At 34.3% G+C, this 11,220-nt stretch overlaps 2 protein-coding genes across 4 annotated transcripts in view; one reads left to right on the forward strand and one right to left on the reverse strand.

Moving 5' to 3' along the window:
- LOC123546545 (E3 ubiquitin-protein ligase RMND5A-like) overlaps positions 1-5,061 on the forward strand; it is a 34,351-nt gene extending 29,290 nt beyond the window's left edge. For all 3 annotated transcript variants that reach the window (XM_045332910.2, XM_045332911.2, XM_053550878.1), the window contains exon 9: positions 2,693-5,061. In XM_045332910.2, coding sequence (XP_045188845.2) covers positions 2,693-2,756 — 64 coding nt within the window. In that variant the 3' untranslated portion in view covers positions 2,757-5,061. The remainder of the gene's footprint in view (positions 1-2,692) is intronic.
- A 2,176-nt stretch (positions 5,062-7,237) lies between these two features.
- On the reverse strand, positions 7,238-11,127 carry LOC123546548 (uncharacterized). Its single transcript, XM_045332917.2, has 4 exons — positions 10,863-11,127; positions 10,184-10,364; positions 7,741-7,958; positions 7,238-7,477 (listed from the first exon to the last, which is right to left on the reverse strand). Exons 1-4 carry the CDS (start codon positions 11,013-11,015, stop codon positions 7,265-7,267), a joined length of 765 nt encoding a protein of 254 aa, XP_045188852.1. The 5' UTR covers positions 11,016-11,127; the 3' UTR covers positions 7,238-7,264.
- Between the last annotated feature and the right edge of the window lie 93 nt (positions 11,128-11,220).

Consider the following 11,220-nt stretch of genomic DNA (forward strand, 5'->3'; position numbering starts at 1 on the left):
TGAGTGAACATTCACCAATGTTTAAATCCTGATTTGTAAAAAAAGCAGGGCTGCCAGAGCTAAAAATAGAAAAATATTCAAATGCCATCTCACAAAACATTGGTGTGATCTTGAAATAATTTCAGAGAAATGTGCGAATCTACTAAAATTGTAAAAGCTATCTTGATTTGTAACAAATAAAACTTTGACTGCCAGGTTGAGTATAGTTTTCGCTAAATGGCTATATGGAAATCTTTTCTTCTCTGCAGTTTTCATACCAGTTTTCATAGAAATTCGGCAGAAATTTTTCTTGATACCTGTTTCAGCTGTGAAGCTCGGGTGAGGGATACAAGGTCATAATGGCCCTCATGTTTTTACATTCAGGCTTATCCAGTCATGATGTATAGAAAATAACAGGCTACTGTCTTTTGATACCAATATTATCAGGTCGAGGTTGATATGGGCTGGAAGGAGTGAGGGAACCGAACCCCTTCCGCCCATATCTGCCGAGCCTGATAACATTGATATCTAAAGACAGTTATCTGTTATTCTATTTATCATGAAACTCATACAACCTGCCTAGAACAACATATGTCCTCATCTCTTATTTTGTAAAATTGACTTCTGAAGCAAAAAATAAATAAATTCATATTTTATGGATTTGAAAATTCATCCGCTCCTGAAACATCTGAACGAAACAATATGGCAGCCATCTTGAATTCAACTTGGACAATGTTTATTGACTTTCTGATATTCTTATAAAAACTAACAATAAGATAGACTCTTACCTGCGTAAAAAAAAATCATCCTCTTGAATAAATCAGAACATGCTTTATTTCCGCACTTTTAAACATTTGACTCGGGCACCTAGAGACTAGCCATTAGTAGTCTCTACATCACATGCCCCAAGCACTGAAAATTTCACTTCACTTCACTTATTTTAAAATCACTAAATTTACACTGTTCCGAGAATTATAATTAAAACAAACACTTTTGTTTCTACTTAATAAAAATAGATGCCTTATAATAGGCATAAATCAAGAATAAGTATAGTGTCAAGCGTATTATAAATCATCATCCTTTCCAAGAATCGATCCATGTAAAATGATGAAAACATTGTGGTGTCATGATGAACGTTACACAATGACGTCATTAAGTACTACTGTCTGTTTGATGAAAGTGGAGACAGGCATAGCCTAGTTAAATTACTAGTTGAGATTAAATAATTATGTTTAGAAAAAAAACATGCAAAATTTAAACTGGACTCTGTAATAAAATTCAATCTGGAAGGAAACTGATGTAAAAACTAGTCCGTCAATATGGGAGGAGCTTAATTTTGATATCAGGTCAATGACCTGATATCAAAAATAAATATCAGGCATAGTAGTTTATTAATAGTATATTTGCATAGTAGTTGCATGATAAATATGTCAGGCATGATTCAAAAATGGTGAAAAAAAATACAGCCATTGAATCTAGATAACAGTTAAACATGATTATAGCAAACTCTGATAAGGCATACAGACACTAAATAGAAAAATGGCGCGAAAAAAAATGGTAGTCGCATAATGGCGGATACAAATAGTCCTCAGTTTTTTCGCTGTATACAGCTATTTTCCTTATTTTCTTTGCATTTTTTTCGGGTAAAATCACATGACAGATCTATGCTTGACATGAAGATAGCATTTTGATCATGAAATAACACCATGACAAAATTTTTCATGGAAACTTAGATCATACACCACCAGTATAATTTGGGGTCTCATTTTTTAGCTGATTTTGCAGTTTGTGTGTTTGACTGAAATTATTTTTCTTGCATCAAACATGACCCCCACTTTTCTTTTGATTTTTAGTTAGCACTGACAAGATTCTTCAAGAAAATGTAAGTTACAGAAATTTAAAATGGGTCCTGATGTGTGCTGTGGTCATTGGAAATAGGTCAATTTTATATAGAATAAAGAACAACAACTATTTAGTGTGTTATAACCTATAAGATGACATTGGTAAAAAATGAAATCTGGTCAGATAATGGTGGAAATGGGCTAGTTTGATTAGAATTTGATAGAAAATGACAAATTAATTGCAATTTTGTTGAAAATGAGGATAAAACCCTAAAATATCACATTTTCACTGTTTTGGGTGTATTTTTTTCAAAAACTGCATATTTATAGGCTACTGACTGCTATTTTCTGTCCATCAGAGGTAAAAGTGAAGATATATAACAGTTTAAATGTGTAATTTGCATGCAGATCAGAGTAGAAAATGTCAAAACAGGGCACTGACAATATTCTTCAAGAAAATGTAAGTTACAGAAATTTAAAATGGGTCCTGATGTGTGCTGCGGTCATTGGAAATAGGTCAATTTTATATAGAATAAAGAACAACAACTATTTAGTTTGTTATAACCATAAAGCAACATCTTTGATATGAGCAACATGTCTTTCATTCCCCTCTTTTACTCTTCTGTATTCTCTATTAAAAGTAACAGATATAGCAAGTCTGGTTATAGTGAAAACTCATTTAAAGGGTCCAGAACTGACAATTAACTTAGAAAAGTAATTGTTTGTAATGAACTTTTCCAACTAGGTTGATATACCTGTAGACCATAGCATGTGAAGCTAAAAAATCTGTTAGTTTTTGAGTATAATTAGTGATAGTTATTTTTTGAAGATAAAGCAAATAGTTAAACTATAATGCTATTTTCTATTTTCAGGGTGAAATGTCCTTACTGCCCGGTAGAGCAGAATCCTGATGATGCAAAAATCGTTATTTTCTGAGTACTGTGTCAGAATTCACATGATGATGTAAATGTCGTTATTTTCTGAGTACTGTGTCAGAATTCATATGATGATGCAAATGTCGATATTTTCTGAGTACTGTGTCAGAATTCACATGATGATGCAAATGTCGATATTTTCTGAGTACTGTGTCAGAATTCACATGATGATGCAAATGTCGATATTTTCTGAGTACTGTGTCAGAATTCATCTAGAATCTTCACCTTCCTCAATCCACATCGGTCTTCTAGAGAACAGAATGTTCCATCCACCTGATAGCACAGCTCTTATGCATGTGAAAGAATTACTTTTTTTGTGTGGCATGGTGTAGATTTCTCAAAATAATTAACAATGAGGGTTTAAAAGTCAGTGGAAAACTTTCTGGTAGTTAAAGCAGACAATTACTAGAATGAAAAAATTCTTGATGTGTTACAATGATTCTACAGCAATATTTTTCCTCGAAAAAAATAGAACAGGTAAATATTTCATAGTAATACTTATTATATGAGGGTTGTCATGGCTGAACAGTTAACCTGAAAGACAGCTATCAAGATATTTAATTATTCAATACCTTAGTTCATAAAGGAAGTGCCTGTATGAAATAATGCCCGTAGGAGCAATGTGGATCTTCCTCCTCAATTAAATGCTGAAAAGTCACCTTATGACTGGAAATCATGTTGATGTAACATAAAACCCTAAAAAAGTCATAATGTAAGTCAAAGAAAATTGACCCATTAGTGTTTGTTTCTACATTCCCTATACAATTTCACCTGTATTGTTTAGCAATATGTATTAACTTACACATGATTTTCTTGCACAACTGCACACTTCTAATATTTGTTGTTGAAAATAGTCTCAAACTTTGTTCACTCAAACTCGCTGGGCCCATAGAAATTTCCTCGACCCATCAGTAGTTCAAGCCAGCCGAATTTCCAGAAGTGTGATATATAACTAGGTCAAACTGAATGGAAAAATATCTATGACCTTTAAGGTTTATTGCATATCCTATTCAGTATATTAAATGAGGAATGTATGAAAATGTTATAAATATATGATTTTATCAAACAATTTTATGCTAGTTCAAAATCATTAATTTAAAAGCAGTATTTTCTTCTTAAGTAGCATGCACATGTCTAAAAATAGATCTCGGTTCTAGAATTGTACATATCTTAAAGTCTGAGGTAAACATACTGTTGATAACACAGAAGACAACTGCAGCTAGTTTAACCTTCCCTTAAATGTGTATTTCACTAGATGTAGAAAGTTTGCACTGCCGAAATATGCAAATTGATTGTCAGTAATTGAGATCTGACCCACATTTTCCATTATTTAAGGAAAAATGTATTTTCTGCACAATAATAAAATCACATAATGGTTTGCTTCAAGAGTTGCAGCCATCTTTGTTCGAGCTGTCCAAGATAGAACCATAAAGGACATTAAAGGGTAGAGGGTTTCTGCAAGGACCAGACTTTGAGCAAAGGGTCTGAATTAAAGTGAACAAAGATGGACAGTAGCTGCATTTATGAGCAATGAATAACAAGGAGTAGTCATAGAAAGGTTGAAGCAGTAAATTTCTTCAATTATGCATTATTTGCTGATTTCAGTATAAAGTTTAACTTGTAAACTTAAAGCTGCTGCACTGTTATGAAGAATTAATTTTTAGTAATCAATGAAATGTGGATTTTGGAAACTAATGTGAATATGGGCTGTGATATATTGAAATAAGGACAGGTTTTACTACAATTACATCTACAGTAGTTGGAATAAAATTGCAGGCTATGAGTACTTGATATGTTTTAGTAACAAGCAATGCTATTTTGATGAAGGCACTTCTGTATCCTACAGATTTAAATGTAAAGTTGCTGGTCAAATTGTACTTCTTTCTCAAGAGATAGCTTGAGATTTGTGTACTTGTACAATTTTCTTTTCTGTAAGATTTTAATAAAATATTTCAGTAAGTCTGTGAGGGAACAATTTTAATTTTAAAATTTGATTTACTGCTGAAAGTGTTTATATTGTATGATATCGCTCTGATAGTCAGTCTATTTCTACCAGATCCTTGTTACTTGCCAGCATATATATTATGGTATATTTGCCAATTGCCAGTATATATGGTATATTTGCCAGTATGCCAGTATATATGGTATATTTGCCAGTAAAGAAATCTCAACCTCTCTCTTCCATCTTTGTATTTTCCTTCTATAAAAAATCAAGATTTTTGTTTTGTGTATGTGTTGTAAATAGTTGTATATAATTTATTGTTTTGAAGATGTTGTGTATATGAAATAAAAATTGAGCAGCAGAAGAGTTTTCTTTTAGGTTTAAAGTTTAAACCATAGCAAAACATCAGATACCAAATATCATGTGTGCTTTGCATTAATATGTCACTATCGAGTGATCCTGTGTTTTCCTACATTCCATAACCAGTCTATAACTGCTGTCTAGTTCATGCCTAGTCTATAACTGCCGTGCAATCAAAGGATTGGTTTTAATATTACCATAAAAGACGATGTTTCTTGCACAAGGCCAAGGCCTGTAGCTCCAAGATCAATGTCATAACATCTATTCCAAAGCTCTTCCATCCATCAATGGCTTCTAACACAACAATGTAAACTTGCTGCATTGTCTAAAAACAGGTAGATGTTTTCCACAAGCTCTAGGCCAATAGCTCCCATATTTTCATATAATAACTTAAAGGTCATAATTATGTGACATACTTTTAGAATACCATATTCAATAATACAGGTGTATGGCATTTGAAATCTGGTATACAATGTATATATATATAGCTTATTTCAAAGTTTTAAAATACGAGCATGCCCCTGGTATTAAAAAATCTTTTGTTTAATAATAATGCTTGTATGCAAGATATTTTTATGCCCCCGAAGGGAGGCATATAGTTTTTGAACCGTCTGTCGGTCTGTCAGTCTGTCCGCAATTTTCGAGTCCGGTCCATATCTTTGTCATCAATGGATGGATTTTCAAATAACTTGGCATGAACGTGTACCACAGTAAGACGACGTGTCCCGCGCAAGACCCAGGTCCGTAGCTCAAAGGTCAAGGTCACACTTAGACGTTAAAGGATAGTGCATTGATGGGCATGTCCGGTCCATATCTTTGTCATCCATTGATGGATTTTCAAATAACTTGGCATGAATGTGTACCACAGTAAGACGACATGTAGCGCGCAAGACCCAGGTCCGTAGCTCAAAGGTCAAGGTCACACTTAGACGTTAAAGGATAGTGCATTGATGGGCGTGTCCGGTCCATATCTTTGTCATCCATGGATGGATTTTCAAATAACTTGGCATGAATGTGTACCACAGTAAGATGACGTGTCGCGTGCAAGACCCAGGTCCGTAGCTCAAAGGTCAAGGTCACACTTAGACGTTAAAGGATAGTGCATTGATGGGCGTGTCCGGTCCATATCTTTGTCATCCATGAATGGATTTTCAAATAACTTGGCATGAATGTGTACCACAGTAAGACGATGTGTCGCGCGCAAGACCCAGGTCCGTAGCTCAAAGGTCCTAAACTCTAACATCGGCCATAACTATTCATTCAAAGTGCCATCGGGGGCATGTGTCATCCTATGGAGACAGCTCTTGTTCACATTGCATTTGGCAGTGATCTCCTAGTTATCGATAGTTAATTTTTGGCAGTGTTTGTATTTTTCAAGGAGTTGTACAAGTGCATACTTGAATACAAGATCTCCTAGAACACAATCGGCTTCTGTCGTCAAAACTTTGGAGAAGAAGGTAGTAAAACAGAACTGAACTGCCAAAAAAAAAAACCCCCCAAAAAAAAACAGAAAAATAATTTTATTTTCAATAGGTTCTGAGTGGGGGGTGCTTAGCCCATCAAGACCCCTACTAGGGCTTTTTGCTGGATCTTCCAGGGGCCCAAGGATCCCCAGCTTAAGAATCTTTCAGCTATGAATGAGACCCATTTATACTTCATTATTACATAATTACATTGTCATTCATTTGTTTATATTTATTTGATCCCTCTCCCATCCCCTCCCCACTAAGAAGCGATATATTGTTTTGCTCATGTCTGTACAACAATTTTATCTCCAATCATTAGCTACAGTAAGCTTTAGGCTATATGACAGTGGTCAGTCTTTAATTGATGATAACCTGTGGTCTGAAGGTAAATGTGGGGTCAAAGTAACTGTGACCTTGAGACTTTAAGAAAGGTTTCTTTCTCAGTTGGTAGAGAATGCTTGTGTTTATAGTCATACAACTTCAGGGCAAATTGTCTGTGGTCAATAGATAACACCTATTGTCTTGGGGGTCAGACAGGTAAAAGTTATAGCGAACTTGAGATTAAAAGTTTTTAGGTTATGGTATATTGCTTATTATATACCAGTGCCATAGTTGACAATCTATATTATGTTCTTGTGAATGGGCACAATTTGTTGGTTTGCTGCTAGGACTGGATGGTCATTTTGTATGACATATAATTTCAAAACTAAAACATTTCTTTTATGATTATGTATTTCATCATTAATCTACATCAGATTCACTTGGTGCAGGTATACATGGCGTATATCTTTTCTGCTCAGCATACGCCACAAGCTCATACAGCCGCCACAATCCCTTGCGTTGACCAACATCTGGTAACTGTGTACCAACAATATACACCTTGTGTTTGTGCTGAATAGCGTCAACATCCATTTCATACAAGACGTCTGCTGCCGATACACTGCCCTCTACATCCTGAAACACATATTAAGGACATACATATAAACAATAATTATGTTATCAGTCTAAGGTACTACAACATTCTTTGTGATTGATACAGCTGTAAATCTCAGATTCAATTCCAGACTGCCAACAATGTTCTTGCAGCTAGGCTAGAGCTGTTTGAAAGCTGGAAGTCATACATGGATTGACAATAAAAACATGTTGAGTTTTTTATCAAAGGCTGCTTCAATGAAAAACTATTTTTAAAGAATCTAGATTTTTTTTTTCTTGTGTACCTGTTGTGCAGCCACAATAACAAGAGGTGCTCCAACCATGCTGAGACAGTCTTTAGATTCAGACAATGTCATTCTGTCACACATGTCCAGGAACTTGTGCATAGCCGCGCGTGATTTGGCAAATGATGCTGGGTTGGAACTATCCACTACCCATATATACATGTCCACACTACTTGGAATACCAAGATATTGCATAGATTGTTCTGAGGTTCCCCTGCCTGGAAAATAACATTTTAGTCTTTTAGTAAAACTGATTATAGGCTCATGCCTTTGTTCAAAATGTGGCTCCCACATTTTCCGTTATGAACATGAAATGCATTAATTATTTGTTAAATCCTGTAACATTTGGCAAAGATTTGAATATTGCTGAATATACTAGAATGTCTTATTGAATTACCTCCCTGTAATGCCCTAAATATAACAGTTCATATGCAAATATTAAAAGTAGTGCTTTTCTAACCATGTAAGTATGCATAAAATCTGTTTGGAAAGCTGTTTCACCTGTTTTTAAGATAAACATTTAAAGCATTATGAACCTTTAAGATAATTGAGCCGTGCCATGGGAAAACCAACATAGTGGGTATGCGACCAGCATGGATCCAGACCAGCCTGCGCATCCGCGCAGTCTGGTCAGGCTCCATGCTGTTCGCTAATAGTTTCTCCAATTCCAATAGGCTTTAAAAGCGAACAGCATGGAGCCTGACCAGACTGCGCGGATGCGCAGGCTGGTCTGGATCCATGCTGGTCGCATACCCACTATGTTGGTTTTCTCATGGCACGGCTCAATTATCATGGTAATTTGTTTTGTTCCAAACAAAATCATTCAAAAATCTAAAATGGTTTGCAATTCCCGATTTAAGTTATCTGAAATGGGTTGTTTTTGTGACAATAAACTATTTTTAGAGAAAGATTAAGTCCTGTTTATTGATAGCATGTTATGACCGAATTTAACCTTTTTACTGGTACTAAAATTTAGGTGAATGACATTGGCCTGATTATGAGACATTGACTTGAATAACATCAGCTCAAGGTTAATATTCTCGTTTATGATTATGCAAAACTTTCTTTGCAGTTTATAAACAGAATGCATACAATTTTTTTAGCAGTTTATTATTTGTAACCACAGTGCAAATAGCACAAATAACAGATAAGAGCTTCTATTATCCACTTTATCAGCAGTCATGATGATTGTTATGTTATTTTGTTACATACTGCCAAAAATTAGCAATGGTCTATTCAGATTTTCTATCAATATATTATTAGTTGACCAAACAGAGGCGACCGGCCTCACCTGTATTTTCTAAAAGAACTGTTAACATGTGAAAGTTTTATTGTACAGATTAACTAAAGCAACAGTTACTGTTAATAAAATAAATATTTTTTGCAAAGAATAATGAATTACGTAGAAACCAAATAAAAATTGATGTCAAAAAACTGTTCCCAGTCGTGCTGTAAAACTGCCTTGAAAATGGCCTAAGTTTGAATGATAAATTCTTTTTTTATCTAAAATATCTTGCTGCATGATCTGACTGGAAAAAAGGGTACTTGGCAAATAGATAGGTACAAAATAAGGACCAAAGCATTAACAAAAATAAGAAATACACATATCCAAATTTGAAAACGAACTTGTGTATAGCTATTTTCTTACTTGAATTTGAAACTGAAACTTTTAGGAGTGAACATATTCAAGTACTCCTGAGCTTCTGAGTAAGCTTAGCTTTCAATAAAAAGTACTTCAAATTTTTTATTTTCCTTTAAAAAAAATTAACTTTTTTTTAGAGATGTCCAAAAATATTATAATTATGAATTTATGATAGATTGAAAAAAGTGAATAAAATTATCATTTATTCTAAAAAGTCAATGGTTCATTTCATATTATTTCCATTTGATCTTTCTTAAGTTGGCCAACCAAGAGAAATTAAGTAAGTAACAAAATTATCTGTCAGTTGCAGTGGCCAAAATGCTGTCAAAAGGAATAAGGAAACAGTAAAGCTCAGTTTAAACTTATTTATTCAAAAGTTTATATTCAATCAATATTTCAATTTTACTCTAGTACATTGTATTATACAAGAATGAAATGGATGTGACAAAGTTCCTCTCCTGAAGATTGATAAACTATTACAGACAATCTGTTTTGGTAGGAATTTAACAGTATAATTTATCCACAATATCTCCAACAGAATGTATGAAAATTACAAAATGTACAAAAATATTGCTCAAATGCAACTGACTGGCGTCATGTGAAACTTTGTGAAATATACTTATTTTATTTAGATCTCCACATAGTCAAACTTCACTGTTTTGAAAGGTACCTTCTTCAAGCAGTGCAGTTCTTCAATTTATTTTGGGACAGACATTGAAAGGGCTAAAGTGAATCTCCTTACAGGTGCAACACATTCAGTTAAATGTATTGTATACCTTTAATTAGTTAGCATGTGCTTACCTTCCCAGAAATGATAATCAACACCACCAATTCCTACAGAATGGATGTTATAACCAATGGAAGGTTCTGGAATGGGTAAGATATTGCCAGGGTACGAGTTCTGCTGGAAGCACTGCAGAAGTCTAGATTTGCCAGCTGCCTCTAAACCAAGTACCAAGATACGTCTTTGTGAGCTGCCACCCTGTAAAAGAATGGTAAGAATTTGGTCAAATGATTTTATTCTGTTGAATATTAATTAAGATAATAAAGTAGTTCCTGAACAAGGGATTATTTCAGGTTTTTTAGATTTTTTTAGGTTGACTGGTTATAAACTGTCAGTTTTTAAGGTTGAGAGTAATTTATGAACACCACTGGCACTGGCATTGCATCATTGCAATGCAATGTATTGTATTGCATTTTGTATTGCATTGCATTGCATGCACTACCAACTTCAATCAAATTTGTATTGTGTTGTGCATTGTCATTATAATTGTAGTCATTGATTATTGAGCCATTCCAATTATTGTGTAATTTGCCAGCACTTCTACTTTATACTGAGAACTGAAATAAAATTGCTGACCATATTTACTGCCATTCTGTGACAGTGCAATAAGTTTTGACTGTTTCTACTATGAAATATCAGATCACAAAATAAGCCATCCCCAAAAGCTGAATGAGTCCGGCTACATCTTTTATTTACCTGCCATTTCAATGTTGAAAAATATTCATCTGGTTGATGCCGACTTTGTATAAATCTGTAAATACCATAGGCTGCAGCCAATGTACCAAGACCGCCAAGTATCAAAGCAGTCTTTTTGCTAATGCAAAAATTAAGGATTGTTAATTTTGACATTTCAAACGCAAAAATTAAGGATTGTTAATTTTGACATTTCAAACGCACATGGTTGCTGTTGCTATTGTTTGTGTTTTGTTTCTAAAATTAGAACAGAGCTCAAAGGCTATTTTTGGATCAGTCATTGACCTACATTCGGCATTTTCCGTATGTCGTCGAAAATGCAATCGTGCAACATCGGGTATTTCCGTATACTCCGGTAAAT

Source organism: Mercenaria mercenaria, chromosome 9 (genome assembly GCF_021730395.1).
Source record: "Mercenaria mercenaria strain notata chromosome 9, MADL_Memer_1, whole genome shotgun sequence".
In the NCBI taxonomy this organism is placed as follows: Eukaryota; Metazoa; Mollusca; class Bivalvia; order Venerida; family Veneridae; genus Mercenaria; species Mercenaria mercenaria.

Bases quoted from the DNA above. Each gene is read 5' to 3' on its own strand.
- LOC123546548 (XM_045332917.2), bottom strand. From the start codon at position 11,015: ATGTCAAAATTAACAATCCTTAATTTTTGCATTAGCAAAAAGACTGCT. The intron at 10,365-10,862 runs GTAAATAAAAGA...ATTCTTTTACAG, and splicing joins TTTCAACATTGAAATGGCAG to GGTGGCAGCTCACAAAGACG. The intron at 7,959-10,183 runs GTAAGCACATGC...GTTATTTTCCAG, and splicing joins TGATTATCATTTCTGGGAAG to GCAGGGGAACCTCAGAACAA.